The 22,132-nt window shown below is 35.6% G+C and overlaps 1 protein-coding gene across 2 annotated transcripts in view; it reads left to right on the forward strand.

Annotated features, from left to right (window-relative positions):
• The first annotated feature begins 1,165 nt into the window (after positions 1-1,165).
• LOC131431030 (clavesin-1) overlaps positions 1,166-22,132 on the forward strand; it is a 43,643-nt gene continuing 22,676 nt past the window's right edge. The window contains exon 1 of one of the 2 annotated variants that reach the window (XM_058596439.1): positions 1,166-1,302. In XM_058596439.1, the coding sequence (XP_058452422.1) occupies positions 1,279-1,302 (24 nt within the window). In that variant the 5' untranslated portion in view covers positions 1,166-1,278. The other variant, XM_058596441.1, reaches the window with a different exon arrangement.

The raw sequence follows: 22,132 nt of genomic DNA on the forward strand, positions 1-22,132 counted from the left end.
TATTTGAAAAAAAAAGTTTATGTCATCGCTTTATTTTTCCAGATAATTGTGAAAGATCACAAAAACACTCATTTTTCAGAGCTATTTTTGATAAGACTCGGAAAATCCTCCGAATTTTCCAGCCATTTTCACCCTGTAGATAGATAAAAGTATTTCAAAGGTCTGTATGTTTTTGGTTTTGTCAAATTTTTCGAAATTTCCATCGAAAATTTCCTAAAACCACCCGCGCGCATGGTACTTGGACGATGGCCTTAATGGCGTTGTAAATTCTAAACACTGATCACCCTGTATTTTTAGTCAATAAAATTCAATAACAATTGACGGGGTCATCTACCCTAAGTTTGAGAAAATCGGTTCCGCCTTCTCTGAGAAATCGAAGTGAAGTTCATTTATGAGTTCTTGATCACTGAGCAATATCAGAAATTAACATCAGAAAATGTGACTAAAGCAAGATTGACTTGCACCGATTTAAATAAAAATTGTGTGCCGTTTTGAAAACCGATGCCCAGTATGTACGAATCGAGTTTGTTTGGATATCAAATAACAACTAAAATTTGTATTTATTTTACTTAGTCTGTAACTCGTGTGCGAATTAATAAATAGAGTTCTATAGAAAGTTGGATAGCTTTGGAAATGTCAGACCTTCCATATGAATCTAATTTTTTGAAAAACGATTAATAAATCATCTCTGAGAAACTCAAGCGTTCGTTTTATATATCCAGACGCCGGTTTAAATGTCAACTTTCACAATGCTTGCAAATTATTTCTATATGATAGAGGCAAAAATTAAAAAAAAAATAAAAAGTATAAAAATCCACATGCAGGTCATATCGACAGTAATAAATGGGATAGATTATAAGACAGACCATGCAACTCCATCGTCGTTGCAAACGTTTGTTTGAGTGGCAGGCAACAATGTAACAAATGGTGCTCCAATTATAAATTTTTTTTAAATTTTACCGTGTGACGAATTTTCCATCCGTTGCATTCTCGAAGGACTCGATTTTGTTCTTATCATAGTCTAGTCAATACATATAAAATCTGACTGAGGTACCTTGCGTTACGTTACCACCCTAACGACTCTCGCATAGATCTATGTTCTAGAGACGGAGGGTGTCACTTGGGGAGTATGTTCTTAACAGCTACATTAGTCATTCAGCATTCACTCGGTGATGTGCTTGTATTTATCGTCGGTGCCAAGTCGTAGTAGTAGTAATAGTAGTAGTTGTAGAAAATATAACAACACGAAACGTGATGGCGAGTCTGGAAGAGCGGTAGATGACGGTTGGGCGCATAAAAAAGGTAAACAAGAATTAAGTCTAGTTAGTGAGAGTCTTTACTTGGGAAGTACAGCAGTTACGGTGTGAACGTTGGAGCAGAACAAACGTCAGACTAGGATCTAGTTCTTGCTGTGTACGCGTGGTTTGTTCTTAATTTCTTTATACGATCAGCAGTCATCTGAAGGGCTAGTATGAGTAGAGTTTAAAGTGTAAAGTTGCGTTTATTTGTGTGAGCAGCACGGCACAGTTCGGTCACTTGGGGTGCGTGACTCAACGAGGGTCGCTGTACTTGAAAAAATAAGAACAACACAAATTGTAAAACGGGAGAAAGGATCCTCAGACGAAGTTATCATCGGTGGAGCATCGCGAAAGGTACAAGTATGGTCATTTATCCGAATTTCTTCATAACGAATTCAAAAATAATTAATTGTTACTGAAGACGTGATCATCATGAATTGAAATTAAAACGCAAAAGTCGGTTCGATTAGCTGTGGCCTTAAAATGAATGTACCAAACAACTGATAAGCCATTGCCATTATCGTGCAGTAAATACGTATTAGCGCAAGGATGACGGATTGTTTTGAACAGTATATTATCGGAAGCTTTTAAAAATAGAAATATGCTGTGGAATGGTGTGTGATTAGTATTCCGGCAAAATCGTGTCAACGGGCAATAGTATTCTGTGTCGGATATTTGTGTTCACTGTAAATATATACATTGTTATAAAAATGTGTGTTGATCAATGTCCAAATTGATAATTTTCATTCTAATTTGAAATGCCCGGTGCTAGGATATATATACATATTTTTTGAAACCCGAGTTAAGATTCTGAGCATGTTTGTAAGCGTGTATGTATGTAGATGTCTGTGTATGTGTGTGATGCTTAACGCATGCTTCATTGGAGGTCATCCACTTACAAAAAAAACCTTTTTTAATCCACCTAGCGGTGTAATAATGCCTTTCTTTTATTACTTATATTTTTAAAAATATCACTAGAAGACTCTGTCAAGAATTTTTTTTTCAAACTTGTATAAAATTAGAAACTGTCTTTGAGTATAAACTAACATAACCTTTTCAATTTGTAAACAGTTATGTCATGTTAATAAAAATTTTGCTTTATTTTGCATCCTCACACTAAATGTCGGTTTGAAATTCTAAACGCACTTTACCCTAAAGCAGTCGAAAAAAAGATCAAACTTTATAAAAACTTTACCAGGAAGTCTAAACAGCAAACTATGAGACTATAGGACCTTTTATTTGAGCCTAAATTTGTTAATATCGGTCAAGCCATCTAGAAAAAAAAATGAGTGACATTATTTGACACATATCCATACACACACAGATTCAGGTCGATGAACTATTTTTCGCTAGTCAATTTTTCAAGTGATTGCGTAAACTTTCTATATGACAACGGTAAAAAGTATACTTTTATAGAATAGAATCGTTATCATGATTTTGTGAATATATTGACGAATGGGCACAAATCAAATAAAAGTGAATATCGAGAATGGAAAACCCTACAAGTGCCCTTATTTGATAATGACGGTTTATCTATCTGGAAAGATGGTAGCCTTGGTCATAATGTAGGGTAGGAAAATGAAATGATTGCCATTTACATTACAATAAACGCTACCTCTACATAAAAAGTAGCTGTCATTTTCAGATTAGATTTAAGAACTTTTCCATTTCGTTGAGCTTTAATTTCTTATCATTTCCATGTACAGAATTCATCCCCTGACTCAGATCCACAGATTTTTTGCCAGAAAAATAAAGATTCAAATGTGGCAACCCTGCACGCTACACGAAATTGAACAAAGCACGCTGTGTGCTTCGTTCGCAAAAGCGGTGGTGTTTTCTTCTCCCGTACCAGCACGTACTGGTTTTGCATCGTCATTTTGTATGACAGTTTGAAAGTTTTGACACTCATCGCTATATAATTTCGGAACCAGAAGTCGGATCTGGATAAAATTGCACAGTATCTTTTAAGACAAAGAGAGTTTTAATTTGAATCATAATTCGTGAAAATCGGTTTAACCGTTGCTGAGAAAATGAGTTCCGTTTTTGGAGCTTTTCTTCACTATTATCGGTGCTTTTAGAACCGGAAGCCAGGGAATAGTAGTCCCAAAGAAGGTTTATATCTCCATTAACTAACAAGATCTGTAAACTTGATGAATTTACCAGTATGTGTTATATAAACTTACACCTCGTTTCGCAATCACTTGTGAAAAAGACTCATGAAATTGGAAAATTTTTTGCGCTGTAATACCGAAACCAGAAGTCGGATCTGGATCAACTTTTCGAAGATTTCAAAAGAATTTCAAGACCTTTTGTTTGCATGTTAGTTTATCAAAATAGGTTAAGAAATTTTCGAGAAAATTGAGTTCGCATTTTCTCATAGATTTGCACACATTTTAGAACGTCGGATAAAAATGAAATTCAATAGCAAAGTATGGGGTCATAAAACGTTTGAATCTAAGTTTGTGAAAATCGGTCGAGCCATCTCCGAGAAAAGCGAGTAATTTTTTTTCCATTTTTCCCTGTAATTCCGGAACTGGAAGTCGCATCGGGATAAAATTTCAATAGCTGTTTATGGGACCATGGGACATTTTATTTGAATCTGAGCTTGTGTGGTCCATCGAGTCTCCGTTCAAAAGTCGGTTTTCACTGTGATTGCGTTACATTTTTATATGAGAAAGGGATCAAATTTTGTTTGCTTTTCATATGAACAATTTTATGCCATTGCTATTGAAACTCGAATAACTATTTCGAATGCAGGGTAAATTGTATTCCGACCATCGATTCATCGGGCATCCCCGAATCAATGCATTACTAACAGATATTCGATTTCTTGCCAACTGCAAGAAACCGATGGATAGTCAACAAAAAATCTAATGCGACTTCAAAAAACATTGAGTATTCAAAATAAAAGTTATTAGGCACTTGAAAGCCAAATTAGCGAAAAATATATTCCAATTTGGATTAAATGCATTGTCGAACTTTTATTTGAATACCATTCATCATACTTTTTTACATTCTGTTGACTTGCTGTTGCGATACCACTAGCACTTCTCCGCTGTAGTAACAACTTGCTAATTCAGCTCAAACATTTACAGGCCTATGAGGAGCTTTAATATAGTGGACAATCTTGCTTGTATATTTGGAAATCTATAGTCTTACTTGTCACGAAAACCTGGATTTTTTGTCTGCAGCTGCAAATTCATTGCCAGATCATAAGCTTCCTTGTGAAAATTATCGGCAAAAACGATTTTGAATTTACTGAAGACGTATGCTCGCAAATGACTGCATAGAACTACTGTATGGGAAGCTGATCATAATCTATTTTCACGTACGTTTCGTCACCCGTGAGGGTGTATCCTTCGTGCTTCGTAAGAACATCATTGTAAAATTCCATCATTGCAACATTCTATTTCAGTATTCTGCTTAATTACTTGCTGATCCTTAAAAAGCGAGATTTTTCTCGCGAAAGGATCGGTTTTTTACCGGTTTTGACATACCTCTCAAGTAACAATCTTTATTATGCTAGCTTATTTGTGACTAGTTTGCAACCAGAAATTTGAGTTATTGTTACTAAAATCTAACCACTTGCGTGACTCAAAAAGCGCAGTTTCTACTAGTTTCTATGTCTGTTAAAAATAAGTTGTCGCTACGTTGTAATGCCATACTGAAATAACTTATTTTCCATAACTTGAAAATAACTTATTTACAAGAAAACTAGTTGAAACTTTGTTGCCATCGACATTATAAACATTGAATGAATCCATAATGTTTTTCTATCAACAATAAAAAGATAGTATAGTATTTGAAATTACAAATTTTATACAAGGTACAAATTTCACAACGATTTTAAAACTGTCAAGCGGAATTAAATTTTAATTAACTGTTTTTTGAGGCACCTTCAATCAAAATCTGTTCATGAAGATATGAACAATAGATAACGAAAACACCTTAAGTTCAGAATGCTCAAAATTAATCCAAGTAGAGTGATTTTTCTTTATTTTAAATTCATATATCATGATAATTATAATATTATCACAATCGATGTTCAATCCCTATATTATTTTCTTCGTGTTTATGACAGTGCATAGAACAAAAATGACTATTCTGCCTTTCCCTATTTTCGGCAAAAAATAGTTTGGAAAAAAGTAATATCCTGGTTTTATTTATGTTTTATACACTTCTTGAGACTCCATATTGTGTTCGTCATTTTGAATCCAATACAAATTTTGTTGGTTGCATTTTCGTTATCGTTACTTTGGGCAAACCTATCGATAGTTATCTGAATCAACGCAGAAATTGTATGTTATAATCTTATAATATCTAAGTTATTGCTACATCAATTCACAGAAACGATTCACATATACACTAACGTATTTATAATGGTTTCGCAACGGAAAATAAACTTTTTTTCAACTAGTAGCTAAAAGCATAGCTGTGATTAAAGACATGTTAGAATTAAGTAACGATAACTCACAAATGATAGTTAGTTCAATGTTTACGTTATAAAGAAACACTGCTGTCACCTTGTTTTAACCAGTATAACATTAAAAACATGTTCGTGCTCTTGTTGCAACACAGTTGGGTTAAGTGGTATCAAAACTAGTTACGGGTTGCTACTATTGAAGTCAAATAAACTTATTTTCAACTAGTAGCTAGAATCATTGTAGTGATTAAAGATATGTTTGGATTAAGTAACGATAGCTTATAAATTATATTTTATTCAATATGACACAAAGATGTTATGATTGGAAACCTAAATAACTATTTCTAAATAGTTATTTAGGTTTCCTAACTAAATAATAACTAGTTATGTTATGACTAGTTATTATTTAGTTAGGAAACCTAAATAACTAGTTATGTTATGATGAAACATTGCTGTCACCATGTTTCAACCAGTATAACATAAAAAACATATTCGTGCTCTTGTTGCAACATAGTTTGGACTTTAAGTGATTCTGAAATTCAAGATGGCGACTCCTGGTTTATTAAAATCTTGAAATACCCTACAATATGGGTATTTTCGGAGCGGGTTTGATGAGTAAATGCCGGAATACGATGTTTAAGGTTGTGCATCTATGCATCAAACAGCATTGAAAAGATTTTAAAGAAATATGTTTAAACCGGAAGTCGCCATCTTGGATTTCAGAACCACCTAAAACATCGTTTTCCGGCGTGTACTCATCAAATCCGTTCCAAAAATATTGTAATGGTATTAAGCATAGCAAAGCCTTGGTATTACATTCTGTTTGTGGAATTTGACCTTCTGTAATGGTATTCAAGGAATATCATTAAATCGGAAGTCGTCATCTTGAATTCTCACTCAATTTAAAACATTGTTTTAAACTATTCGTCATATCAGTTCCAAAATTACAGCATTAGGATATTGCCATAGCATATATTTTCATATTTTGCATTCATTCTTTGGATGAAGTAGGCTCGTAGAAAAAGTTAACGTTATTTTGAATTTGTTTGAATTTTTGAAAAAAGTGACAATATATAAGGCACAAATAAATATATGAAGGACTCAATGAAAAAGAACCAAAACAATTCGATCAATTTCAGCTGTTGAAACTGTTAGACTTAGATAACATAAGATTTATTATTGAAATTTTTAAGATTCCATAAAAAACGATCGACATAATTAAACATAGTTCAATATGATTGCAAACATATTCAAATGAGTGGTCATGAAGAAAGGTATCATCTCACTGCTTGGTGAATTGATAACTTTTTCTATAATTATATTTTAATACAGATGAGATAATTGCACGCTTTCAAATTAACCCTTTAAAAAAAACGGACACAGATTATTGAAAAATTCATGAAAACTAACACTTATAAAAAAATACTTTGCGATTTTCTCTTAATCCCATTGTTTTTTTTAATTTTATCGTAAACTGTATGAAGAATATCAATGTTGTCGACGTCTTTTGCCGTGATGTGATGTCACGCATATCGATTTTCTGCATAGCTTGTTTTTTGTTTCCTCTTGACGTGCAACCACGTGTAAGTCACCTGTATGCTATTTTATTCCAATTCAATGCTGTTCTAATACGTGATGGAATATGTGTTGGTTCTTCGTGTTACTTACTGTATTCCCCTATGTACAAGCATAGTACAAAAAATTAATACGACATGCCGTAAAATCAATTGTACCCTTCAGTTTTATTCTTGATGTTTTCAGTGAATCAACCACTCAGTCTTCCAGCGTGCATATTTACACGCAGAAGGTAGTTTAGGAAGACAGTATAAAAAGAAAGAATTGTAAGCAGCAATTGGAGAAAGATGTGAATTTTAGTTTGATACTTTTTGCTACCTCATTCGTTAGTTGTTTTCCAGTTCGTCTTAAGTTGGTTATACCTTATTCATAGTGATTTTACGTCACAACGTAAAATAATCATCATGAGGTGTCATGTTTATCTAAAAAGAGATTCGTTAACTGATTGGCATACAAACGAAAATTTGATAATATTATTTTTGCATATTCGACTTTGACGATGACAGTTCGTGTTTAAAACTAAAAATTTCTCCAGCTATATATGCTTGATTAATCCCGTAAAAAAATGTGGAATCATTAATCGTTCGTGCAATGTGACGCAGAACACTACATGGTGAAAATATATGAAAAGTTAACAGGCTTTCGTATATCGCCCGAGACAGTCCTCAGCCGAAACAACATGAATGAAAACAAAAGAATCGTTACACATATTCATTTTTTTCTTCTAAGCACTGGGCGATTAAGGGGGTTCATAACTTCCGGTGCGAGAAAGCAAATTATATAAATCGTTGGGCACATCAGTTAAAATAAGCTGGTGGTTCATTTTAGAAAAATGATCGTACTTAGATCTCTTGGAGACCAAAATGATATCATGCACTTTGATTGTAATAGTAGTAGACGATTTACAGCTAAGAGACACAAAAACGATTTTCGACGCAAACTCAGTATTTTGGTTTCAAAATACATATCACGAGAAAATTTTGTACTAACTGGTATAGAATAATTAACCTTTTGGTTTGTTTTCTCTTAATGACTGCTGTAGGATGGATAGGTTGTTAACAGCTGAGTTTCGAAGGTGATTAGTAAATAACGTGGGTATTCTGTGTCCCATCTGAAGACCAAGTAAGATGGAATATGCTTCTTTAGACGTACACGTAATTCACGTATACTGTATGGGATGTTAAGAAAAGAGTTTCTCCACCCTTCGCATATTGCAAACTGTCAATTGTAAACGCGAATATACTGTTTCTTTTTCTTACTTTCTTCTTTCGCACATACCGTTTCTTGTAAGCAGGGGAATTGTACCAAGAGTGAGCTCTCATTAGTTGAGTCAGCATATTATTTTGTCTATCACTTGGCGTACAATGAACGGATTGCTTTGTAAACGGTTGATGTATATTGGCTTCGATTCCGAGAAGTAATATTACTGAAAAATAAAGAGAAAAATGTCCATGTCTCCTGTTAAAGTGACGCAAAAGTTCGAAGTGATTGTTTCTATTCTCATCTTATCATTTGAACCTTTCTCTAACTACGATATCAATCCCATACGATATCAATGGTGAAACTTAGATGGTTTAGGGAGCAGTTGCCTATGTAGATTTAGGATATGTTTATTTGTGTCTCTTGTTTTTCTGAATCGAAATGCATTCTATTTTTTCCAACACGTATAGATATTATTCATCGAGGACGAATACGACAATGGCCAAATTTAGCAAAGTTAGGTTGATTACGGAATCGTCAAGGCCTATTGCTTTTGCTCGATAGGTTTGTCCGTCTCGAAATCGATTTGTACTACGTTCACACTATGGAGTTAAAATATGTTAATAATAATAGGGAAGAGTGTTCGATTACAGGCCCTCTTCAATTGAAACTTATAACTTCTGACTAAGTGCTAATTAAGCGGATATATATACATCAATGGAAAGCTAAACTCCCTAGCTAACAACTAATTACGAAACTGAGTTGATTCATTTGTTTGAAAAATTTTTATCATCAATTCAGTAACGTGATAAATTTTGGCCATTTAAAAAAAAGTGTTCGGTTACCGGCACCCCAAGAATATTCTCTGAAAATGAAAAAAAATATAAGTAAAGACTGCAACTATTCAAAGAAATTCGGAATTTATTCTTTTCGGAGGCGTTTTGAACAAAAGTTTTTGTTGTCTGATGTCGACTTCGCCTTGACTCTCTTGGCCAATGATTTGGATTGTGGCACCTTTGGAGTTCATTTGGCCGGTATTTCACGTTTTTTCTTAACCGATGAAGTTTCTCTCAGAGACAAGACGCTGGTTTCTGCAGTCCGTTCAACTGCTATGCTGTTGAGCTACCCTGCGAATGGGTGGAAACGTGGCAACTATTAGAAATAGTGTCCCCAGCATGAAACATGCATCCCGTGGATCTTTTTTATTTCGCTTGCTGTGTGTCCTTTTATCGTCGTCAATGATAGATGGATAGATAAATATTGGATGCTCTGGGTTGGCGCTTCAATGTATAGAGGGTACGTAGGGCAAGCCAAGTCGAAATAGAATGGTCAAATTCCATAAAATGATGGTAATGCAAAAACATTGTCTTGTGAGAAGCTACATTTGAGATAAATTTTACTTTATTGCTTGAATACTTTGTAAAACTATAAATTCTGCGCTTTTGCTTTGACTCTCAAACAAACAATATTCCCGCATAAACTAAGTATACTAGATATCGTCAAACGTTCAAGAATATAGTTGGGATTATAAATTGAACAGTTTATTACGCTAATGCCCGGGTTGGTGGTTCAATGCATAGGGCGCTGGTCTTACAAGTTGTCGTATGTTCGAGCCCCGAACTGGAAGGATTCTTAGTCTCAGTAGAATCGTAGTACTAGCCATGCAATGATTCCTTACGCAATGAAGTCTGTTGAAACAGAAAAGCCAAATTCCACAAAAGAAATGTAAAGCTAAGACTTTGTTTTTATAACGCTTATTAAATGATACTTTTTCATGCGGGTTAATCGTTTCGTGTTTATGATGAAGCTACACAGAAAGAAAAGATGAAACTTACACGACATGTAAACAGATAGTACTACGAAATAGACATCAGTTGAAACAAAAATCTGATTTGAAATCATGATTGATGTAAAATTACATGAAAATTTATTTAGTTTTTCATTGAACAAAACTGTATATTTACAAACCGCATCGTTTTGTAATGTAAATTTCCATTCAATTGCCTGTTCCAAATATGTGCATGAAAATAAATGTAAAATAACAAAATATTTTTATCTGGGTAATCTTATAAAGCAGAACAAGAAAACGATTCAATTTTTCTTAAAATATGCATTCTACATTTTTATGAAAAGTGAAAACAAAGATATCTTCAAAAAATAAATAATTCTCGAAATATGTCTCACAACTCTTCAATTTCTTAATAACATTCCCCCATTATAAGTGAAATAGTGCTCGATTTTTTCTCAATTGCGTGGAATTAAGTTGAAATGATATGCATCCAGAGTTCATTCATAATGACAACTTGTAAAACCTGTAAAACCTGAAAATAGTTAGCTAAATTACCTACTGTTTAAAGAAAAGGCCGTGAACAATAAAAACATTAATTAGATAGGTCAAACTAAGGAAGCAAGCGACCAGCTACTGTAAAGGGACGAGTTCGTTGCCACCTAATCAACATTAAATTAATGGGGACTCGGTATATCACATCGTTTTAATACCATGTTTGGAGCGAATTAGCGCAAGCTTCTTCAAACTCGTTAAAAGGTTAACGTCGCATTAACCTTTGAGCGAGTGCAACAGGTATTAAACTCCTACGAATCGGTTCTCCTATATTCTAACAAGGAAGTTAAGCTGTGCTATACTCGAAGATAAAATTGTGGATATCTATCTCATCCACACAATTGGGAGAAAATTATGATGGGTTAGTTACCTATTTACGTAGGTAAGTTTCCCAGTTTAGCCAGCCTCCAGCAGACAATGATTCATCGTAGTGGTCAATTAATTTGTTCAACCACTTTGTTCATTTGTTGTGCTTCGTGGCAAATTAACCATGCGTAATATTCAGCGCTAGGTTCCTTCACACAGAGCGAAGGAATTTCATTTTGTCATGCTAAATGGAAAAATACAGAATAGAAAATGATTATCATCCTTTAGTTATTTTTTTATTTCTGTGGTATTCATTGATTTATCGTTAGTACAGCATATTGAAACACGTTGATTATACGGCAAGAACAATAAGCACTGCTTCATTGAGCGTTGATGTTCGTAACATACAACGATCATACCCTCTTCGTTTAGTGCTAGTACGATTCAGCATTTATCTCACTCTTTTGCTTTAATACTCATTTGTATTATGTGCATGTTTGAAATGGTAATTTAAAAGTGAGTATCTCAAAACTAAGCAGATGCTTTTTCGGTTTAACTGTGAAGAATCACTCTGCTGTTCGGCTGCTTGATGAGCGTGAAATCAAAATGTTATGATTTTGATAAAGTTGCATTAGGTTCTCACTGGAAGTTGATACAAAAGATTTTACCTTGTGCGATATTTGTGGCTTAGTAACTGTTTGTTTAGTTATTTAGTTAAAGTTTATTATAATCATTTTCAAATTTTACTTTGTGCAATCTAAATCTGTGATTTAATATACAATTTCAGTCTAGTTGAATATGTTAACTTCATTGTCAAATGCAATAATTGACATGTTAATCCTTGACCGAATGGAAATCGAATGTGGCTTTTGATCAGATATTTTCAACTTAGATCCGATCAATATCAGCGACCAATTATATTGTTAGTGTTTGACCGCAGCCAGCTTACCAGTTGTAAGATTTTCAACCAGTGAATTATGCAGCAATCAAGTGTACCTTCATAGCACGTAATTGCTATGCATTAGTGTCGTGGGTGTATGATGCTGATCTTACGCTTCAAACAATGCACAACCAAAAGCGACATTGACTCACGAGTACCCTCGCTATTCTCTAGTAAAACTGTGTGGTTATCATTGTAGATTTGTCATTCTAATTTTCCTTACTTAACCTTAGCGGAGATACATCTCATGAGGGCAAAGTAATTATTTTCCATAAGTAGTTAGTAAGCGTGATTCATTGTAAGTGTAATTTATTTAGATCGATCGAAATTTTTTTTTTTGCTTTTTCAATATTGATTGAATTGACCGACCTTGACGCATTTCTTTAGCCTTCTTGTCCAGCTACTTCTTTATCTGCAACCCCACACAAAACACTCTCCTTCCGTAAGCAGGTTGTGATACTTCAAAAGAGCGCACCGTTGTAGCATTTGTTTTGTGACCGAATCAGCACAACACAAAGATAAACTGTACCGCTTAAAGGGCAGCAGTATGCATCTTTGTCTTGGAATCATTGGATTGTGCCGCCGCAAATGTCGACGCGGTCAGTATCAAGTTGATAATCGTTGAACCACTAGAACATTCTGTTGCATGGGTGTATCAACAGGTGCGTTTACAGTTGCGATTTACATAAAATATGATGTCACGGTTACTGCACAAGTTAGAAAATACGTCAGTAAATGCCAGATTGAAAAATCGATTGGGTGAACACGCATCAGACAGAACTTAAAGTCATTTAAATTATGTCACAAAGCAGTAAATCGTGATACATGTGAGATTGAGTACTGGGACTTTATGTTTGAAACAATGAAGTAGTCATTGGGACTTTTGAATTATTGTTCCGCACTGCACTGAGAGACCACTTAAATATTGGAAAGTTGGGAATGGTTGGATTTAACAAATATGGTTAACACCATATTTATTGTTTAATTGTCTATTGTTTTGTCGTGAATACGACTTACTTTACTATGGGGCGCCTTTTCAAAATTTACCCTCTGAGAGAGTGATAAGTTTTTGATCGTGAATATCTCTTGTTGTATCTAACGAATCAACATAATTTTTGCTACACGCCATCGGAAATATGATCACAATTTTATGATAAAATATTCAGTTGTTTGACATAATCTCAAATAATTCAAAATTAAACTTTTCTGAAATGTTTGGTATAAACGAGTATCAAAGAGGATAATTCATAAGGCGCGTTTGCCTTTCTCGTATTTTGGAAGCTCATAGCTCAGTGATCTGTGAAAGGATTTATATAATCTAACTACCAATAGAATCGAAATTTTTCAACTTAAGCGTGTATAGAAAATGCATTTCTAAAAGTACACTATTGAAAAATCTGTCTCCTTTGACCCATGTCAACACCTGCCAATCAGAACGCGTTCTGAGGAAGAGAACAAAATATCTGCTGCTGTACAACGAATCGTTCGAGAAAATGTTCCGAACAGTGTTTCATATCGTAGTGAGTTCCACAATTTGGTCCTTCTGAAAGGCAGGAATGAATCCCGTACAGCATCCGGATAGTTTCTTTCAATGAAATGCAAATCCGAAATGAAATAATCGAAATTGAAATTCTATATGCTGCTATTTTTATAGCCGTTAAGACCGCCCATTAGTGAAAAGCTACAGATGAAATCACGTAAAAAGAAACCTCTTAATAAAAATTGGATCAGTTTGGATTCGATCGCGAGCAGATGTATTTTGTGGCGTTTGCAAAGCTAGTGTCGCTTCCGACAAGAGCGATTACGTCACAGCTGCCAGTCATTTGCATTGGTGAAAAAGCAACGGTGAAGAGCATTACACAAAATCAGCCGTTCTAATGGCTCTAAAAGTTTTCTAAAGAACTATTAGGATTTGTTGTTCGCAAATCGAAGGGAAATATCCTCAGTTTAGTGCAAATCTAGAACAGTTTGGTTAGATTTGTGCACTTTTCGCTGTGTGAAATTCACAGTAATCGAGATCAAGTGAAGCTTTTTTTTTTGTTTTTGCGAAAAATGTGGAAAAGGGATTGCATAATTCATACAATTGATCAACTAATTGATATCCGGAAGTGTTAAGGAACATGTCAGTTTGTTTTCGTATTCACGACATCCAGTTTTGTCTCTGACATTACCCACCCGCCTTTTATTTTATCGTATTTTGTTCTTAATTTTTTTTGTCTAGCATATTAAGAGCAGTATATCTTATAGTTTAAAGGAATCCACGAAAACTATTGAATGTGACCAGTCAGGTTTTCGGTACTGGCTTGTGCTAAAGGGCACATGACTGTTTTTAACTGTTTTACGTTTCGCCTTCTACTCATCAGTGCATCAGCAGGTTATGATGGACTGCTAATGCCATAATGCGCTAGGCAGACATAAAATGAATGCTACTATGTATTTGTGGTCAAAAAGTTGAAATTTGTTTTAGCCTGAGACGTCAGGAAAGACATTTCACGTCGGTGCAAAACAAGTGAGATGCAAATAGCATTTACTTTACGTCTGCTTAGCGGATAATGATGATCCGCGAGGTGGCATTAGCAGTCTTGCATAATTTGCTAATGCGCTGATGAGCCGAAGGCAAAACGTAAAGCAGTTAAAAACAGTCATGTGCTCTTAGCACAAACCTGTACCAATGAGAAACTTGGTTGGTGGCGTTCATAAACGACGCGAACTCAGTGTACCAACCCAGTCCTCCCAGAAAAGTTTTTCATATAATTGTCATACCTACTTGAAGCCGTCATCAGCTTAGTTTCACTATGTATCAATACCTAACTAGAGACAGATTTGAAAAGGTAGATGATTGGAATTGTGAAATCAAAATTTGGTGAAATTCCGTAAAATTCTGATGGTTATTTTATAAAACAGAGAATTACGACACAGTTTCAGGTTAACGAGATTTCCATTTCTTGAAAACAGATGACAGATACTTAGCAGAAATTCTTGAAAAATCCTAAATGAGGACAATAGTTTTTATTAATAGAACACGATATTATCATTTTCCTTGCTACCCAACAAATCATAGGTTAAGTATTAAATCGTTGTTGTAAAGTTGAGTAGTCTTATTGGTGTTATTTTTGCATGCTTCATTGAGTTCATTGTTAACGGAATTTTGCGTCGGCTTTAACATAAACCGTGTACTGTAACCAAAAAAAATCTTAAATGTTCATATTGATAATAAATTGGCGTGGAGATATATTCAGTGGGCAGTTATACTGGTAAAATAAGCTAATATTTGGAACATGGGATTTAAATAAATTATAAAATGTTTCTAGAGTATTCTTCGCTGCTAATCACTGTGTCTTGAGGGCTTGTGTTGATACCTTTTGGGCTTCACATCTATAAAATATTTTGTCAATGACAAAGCAGACTACTATTTCAGCATTGCCGATTATCTCAGGGATTATTTTTTGCAAGTTTCTCTATTTTGTTTATAATCTAATTTAATCGATTTCTTTTCGGTAATTATTGAAAGTGCTACTTGGAGTTTTCAACTAATTTGCAGGTAAAAGACAAAAAACAACAAATCTTGTTTCGATCAACGAACTGATTCTACATTCCTAATTATCCAAACTTTAATAAATCAAATGAAACGAATTCTTGTCGTTATGCTGAGATACCTTTTCAAGTATGGTAAGCTTCCATAACTTTTGTAACATGAGATTTAGTGTAGTCCTTGAAACGCATCAATTAAAGTGAAAAATATCCATAATCATTGTTACGCCTGCTAGAAATAGCACAGATTAATTTTTGGTGCAAAAATCCCCATCCCGAAAGTGATTACAAATTGATAAAGGCATGTGGATAGTGTTAGGGATATGAACGAATTAACGTGAATGTGAATAAAACGTTCACATTTTCTTTACGCTCACGAGTGTTGTGTAAATTTGAGTAAATTAGTTTTCACCTCCTCGCTTATTTGAATTTGAAAAGGTGCTCTCAGAATGTACAATCAGAGCTGCCAACCATTCTGTACTACATCTATCTCGAAAAATCTGTTAAGGGTGGACTGGTTTTGAGAGTAAAAAGAAGATCGCACCACCTGGTTCAACACTATACAATTAAACACAAAAATTGAAAATCGGTATTTATATACGGGTACAAATCCACTACCGGTACCATGATTGAGAAATAATGAAAATCATGAAACAGTACTTCTCATGACACCATGCCTATTACTAATGATTTTGTGACAATAGATTTTTATCCGTGTATGTATGAAAATTGAATTATCGGTATTTTAAGAGAGCATATCTGTATCGAGTACAAAAATCGGTATAAGTACCGATAAATCTAGTTGTCCTTTCAGTCGATGATATATCGCAACAAGCGAATCCCGAAACGATACCATTTGCAGTCAAACGTCGAATAATTGCAACATTGTTACTGCATCTACTAGTACAACCTACCAAATAAAACAGTTCCAATATTTTCGGTGTTTATGGAATCGGAAACCAAGATAGTCAGACTCGCATGGGTTGACATTCTAGAATTTTTCAATGTATTTTGCTTCGTCACTTTGAACAACGGTATAAAATTTTTAATACTCTTCACCCTGTAATTTCGAGGCTGGAAACCAGATCCAGATAAATATTCAGGAGTTTTTTATGGAATCATAAAAGTCTATTCGCACTATTCCGGGACGGCCGGGACGGGACCATCCGGGAAGATCCGGGACGCCCTCATTGGCGATGACCGTAGGCACCGGGAAAAACTCGGCGAGGAATATCGGTGGCAACCAAATGGATTTTATGCCGGATCCGGCATTTCAAGACATGCACACGCCGGCAGCTCAGTCATCGCCGATGAGGAAAAAAAACGTCCCGGATCGTCCCGGATGGTCCCGTTCCGGCCGTCCTGGAATAGTGCGAATAGACTTTAAGAACTTTCCTTTGAACCTACGTTTGTGAAAATCGGACAAGCCATTCTCGACGAGTGTGACGGAGTTTCAATTTGGAGTATATGACCACTATTTCCGGTGCTGCTGGAATCGAAAACCCGGGACCAGGATAGTCGGAATCGGGTTATTCGGCCTTCTACTGACAATGACTATTGAAATTTAAATAGTTTTGACTGCAGTTTAGATTTTTTTTCAATGAATTTTGCTTCACCGTTTTGAGCGACGTTATAAAATTTTTATCACTCTTTAAATTCAGGAGTTTTGTATAAGACCATAAGACCATTTGAAGCCTAGTTTGTAAAAATCGGTCGCGCAATCTCCGAGGAGAGTGACTAAGTAGTTTGAAATTGATTTTTTTTTCTCTACTCACCCCCACTAAATTCTAAGACCGGAAGTCGGATTCGAATAAAATTCAGGAACTTTGTATGGGACATCAAGACCTTTCATTTGAATCTGAGCCGGTTAAAATTGGTCCAACCTTCCCTGAGAGCATTGAGTACACATACAGATAGACATTTTGCGACGAACTGAGTCGAATTGTATATGAAACTCAGCCCACCGGACCTCGGTTCAAAAGTCGATGTTCAAAATGAATGCATAACCTTTCTAGGTGAGAAAGGTAAAATTGATCATTTCAGCACAAGGAGAATTAAAACAGCTTTTCCTGCGTCGCATAATGCCTGACTTAGAGTTTAGAATTACTGTTTTTTTAAGGAGATGTAAACATTCCTTAGATCGTTTACAATTTGTTAAAATTTCTACTGCGAAACTGTGATATGAATATTTCACTTGAACAGACCGAGTCATTCAATCGGATGCTATGATTAATCCGATTCACTTTTACTTATTGTAAACGAACAATAATAAAGCCAATTCAACAACGTGAGTAATGTATACGCTAGCATGCTTACCATGACGTTGAACTTCAAATGCCGCTTGCCTGAGGACAGAAACTTGCTTCTTTATATCTCTAGACTGGGAGCTACCTGCGTCAACTAAACCGGTGAAGCTGAATTTTTGCCAGGGTTGAAGTTCATATTCTCAGTGCCGTGGGAGAAGTTATATTCGGTAATGTTAGGTACGGTAATTTGTAATAATGTTGATTCGCTGAAGAATGTTACCCTGCAAACAAGTGTAACAGTTTAAGTGTAATTGCATATCAATTCTACTTCTAGTAGTGGCTACAGACGGATACCATGCCTGGAGAATGTGGCATTGACGGTCTGATTGCGGGCCTATAAAGTCGTTCGTTGTACTATTTATAATCTAAACGTCGTGATTGTAAGGTCTTAGGTTGTGTAATAATATATCTAACGAGATAATACAGCCACTTTCAGTCATATTGCGATGAGATATTGTGCAATAGAATTGAAATCTTAGCGTCTGCTAGGATGACAGCTAGTTTCATTACGCTTTTTTCATTATTACTGTTGCGTTACGGTGATACTGTCTGTCTGAAGTTTATACCTGACCGGCATACAGACGTGTCAATGACCTTCTTGCGTATTGTTGGTACGGAAGCTCGCATGCAAAATGATGCGCGGTGCCACTATAATTCGGGTAGTGCAGCTGGAATTAGGGGCGGATTTTTGGTGTCGGTGTTTATGTATCGTTTGACGATAGATTTGAACAGTTTTTGCAAAGCATTGAAATAGAAACGACCTTCGGGCGTTTTCGACAATTGCATATATTAGAACAAATTATGAAAAGTAAGGGGATCTGACAAATCGGTCGAATTTTTACAACAGCACTATTCGAAGGTAAACCCCGCTTATTCAAGGCCAATTAGTTCATTTGCAGTGAGGCGTGCTACCGGTGCATACCGATGAAGTGGATGGAAACGTTATTGCATGCAAGCCATATTTGTCATGTTGAACTGAAGAGTGCGTAGATACAGAATCAATTCTATACTGAACAGATCTTTGCTTTTGATTGCTATGAATATATCAGCAACTATATCTTCTGAAAGAGAGCTAAAAATTGAAAATTTAAATCTTTATTTAAAGCTTTATATAATCATTCAGCCTTAAAGTAACCTAATATCTTTTGAAGATAAACAACAAGACAATGCAAATTCCCAATAGACAGTATTGCTGTTTTGGAACAAAAATTGTCTGCTGGACCTAATAATTAATCGTAATAAGCGACATATGAGAAGGGCAGAATATAGCTTCGCCTCTCTAGCTTGGTATACAAAAGAACCAACCATAAGATTCCTGCCTTGTTGAATGCTTTTAAACAACAGGACAGGATCTCTACACTAGAACGGTTTTATGCCTTAACAACCGGTTGTTTTTGTTGTCTCACTTCCTGCTCACTTAGCTTACTTATAATGTACCAATGCGATTGACCAGATGAGTACAGTTGAATGAACCAGAAAAATGCGCCATAATGTTTTGTTTTACGTTGCATTTTCAAGTAGTACATGACTAACTTGGGAAGACAAATATTTGCAATATTGCTGAAAGCAAAAGTTATGGAAGAACTTTTGAAATGTGTGCATAAAATATGTATATGTATACGAATAAGTTCGTGCCGTTTTGCCTTTCTCTATAGAAAGGTATTAGAATTGCTGGAAAAACCGACTTTCGAACGGAGCCTCGGAGACCCATAGTGTTATATACCATTCGACTCAGTTCGACGAGATCGGAAAATGTGTGTGTGTGTGTGTGTGTATGTGTATGTGTTAGAGATGGTCGGGTATAGAAATTCTTATACCCGAACCCGACCCGTACCCGAGTGATCTGCAAAAAAATTTACCCGTACCCGACCCGTACCCGATTGAAAATTTAAAAAATTACCCGTACCCGACCCGTACCCGATCAATAATAAAAAAAAATTACCCGTACCCGACCCGTACCCGATAAAAAATTAAAAATTTTACCCGTACCCGACCCGTACCCGATAAAAAATTACCTGTACCCGTACCCGACCCGAATGAGTAGTAAAAATTTTACCAAAATTCAGTGTGGAAAAAATAAAGTGTTTTAGATATCGAGCCGTATCAGGCTCTAGTTGGTAAGAAAAATACATTAAAATGCTTGTTTACTTTTAAACATATAAATACACTGTGAAACATGAATAATGTAATGTAACTTTTTTTTAAACATGCAAAAAAAACAAACGGTTCATCCGAATTCAAAATTTATTTTTTCATATTAAAGTACAATCCTACCGGGTAATTGTGGAATATAATTTCATTCAAATGGCTGCCTCGGCTGGCCTTGCAGTACGCCATACGGTCGGTCCAGCTTTTTAATACATTTTCGATTGTATGCAGCTTTATTTCAGCTATGGATGCACGAATGTTATCCTTCAAGGCTTGAATTGTCTCTGGCTTGTCCACATAACACTTATCTTTGACAGCCGCTCAAAGATAATAGTCTAACGGTGTCAAATCACAGCTCCGAGGCGGCCAAAAGACATCCGAATTTCGACTGATAATTCAATCTTCGAAGACTGTGCACAGATGATCGATCGTAGCGTTGGCTGTGTGGCACGGAGCGCCGTCTTGTTGGAACCAAAAGGTGTCCAAGTCTTCCTCTTCAAGTAACGGGAAGAACCAATCGCTAATGATGACGCGCTACCGCTCGCCATTGACCGTGGCGGCGGCTCCTGCCTCATTTTCTAAGAAAAAAAGGCCCAATGATGCCGTCAGACAAAAATCCGCACCAAACCGTCACTCTCTGAGATCGGCTTCTCCATGATGACGTGCGGGTTTTCCGTCCCCAGATGCGACAATTTTGCTTATTAACATACCCGCCGAGATGAAAATGTGCCTCATCCGAGAAGATGATTTTTTTGCACACATTCCGCAACATTACCATGATTTTGAAAGTAAAACTGCACTATTTTCACGCGTTTCTCAAGCGTATACACAACCATTTTCGTTCAGCGGAAGGATACAACTAAATTTCTGTCAAATCAGAAGTGACATTACCAGGTTACCAATGTCGAAATAACCGCTAGTTCAAAAATAAATGTTAGATGGCGGACCCTGTAGATTTTCAATGTCTTTGGTACGTTATACTCATTTACAAATGTCAACAAAAGGGAGTAATATCTACTCAAATTGTTCGAGAAGCATATTTACCCAATATGTCGTAATACCCGTTGTATTCAATTTTGGGTAGGTATGGTTTTTACGAAACAGTGTGACTTTTGATTCGATTCTTTAGAGCCACAAGTAAGCGTGCTCATTATCTTGACACATAAATAAAAATTCACATTCGAATCACTTGAAAAATCACGTAAAATAGTTCCAAATGTCAAATTGAATATTATACGTGACGAAAATGAATGTTATGCGAACATACCCTAAAATGAATAGTGTGTTATCAGTTCGATTACGTGAATTGACCAAAGAATCAAACAATGTACGTGTATTCCCGGTGTGAAAAATTCAATTTTGAACATGGTGAACAGTGAGTCCTTCAAGTGTAAGTAGTTTGAACATTCTTAGGAAATTTTTTTGGTTACAATTTTTTACTACAAAGCAAAATGAATTATGATTTTGATTTAAATTAATCTGTCAACTATGCCCGTTTTGTAAGCCTCACAAACCCACACCCACGATGTTAACGGTAGCTGGTGGTTTTTACAGCCATTGAACCGGTGGAACCCTCAACGAGTGAACACGGTGAAAATTTGAGTATTTCGCAAGAAAAGATTTTCACCCTTACTTTTGCGACTCCACGTTGTCATGCATCGAGATTTTCACTTGTAGTCCAGTGAAAAGAAACAAAAATTAACTAGCAATATAGCCCAACTTGCTGTGCCATCAATCGGTGTCATTTCAAGTGAGGTGACACCACCCAGAAGTGCAGAATAAGAAGAACTTCTATGCAGATTTTCTGAAATAAATGTTCATGTTTTTATGGTAAGAATCCCAATGATTTTTACGAAAATTTTGAAAATCTCCAACCAATATTTAAAATAACAATTTTCTGGTATCTGAATGTGATATGAGTACTACACTACATTTTATATACTGCCCATACTTGCATATCAGTCCCATATGGGAAATCGGCATGTTGAGAAAAAGACGATCAAAAGTTTATTTCCGAATTTTTTTATTTATTGTGCTCCCTAATGCTGGTCCCGGGTTGGCGGT

Source organism: Malaya genurostris, chromosome 2 (assembly GCF_030247185.1).
Source record: "Malaya genurostris strain Urasoe2022 chromosome 2, Malgen_1.1, whole genome shotgun sequence".
Classification (NCBI taxonomy): Eukaryota; Metazoa; Arthropoda; class Insecta; order Diptera; family Culicidae; genus Malaya; species Malaya genurostris.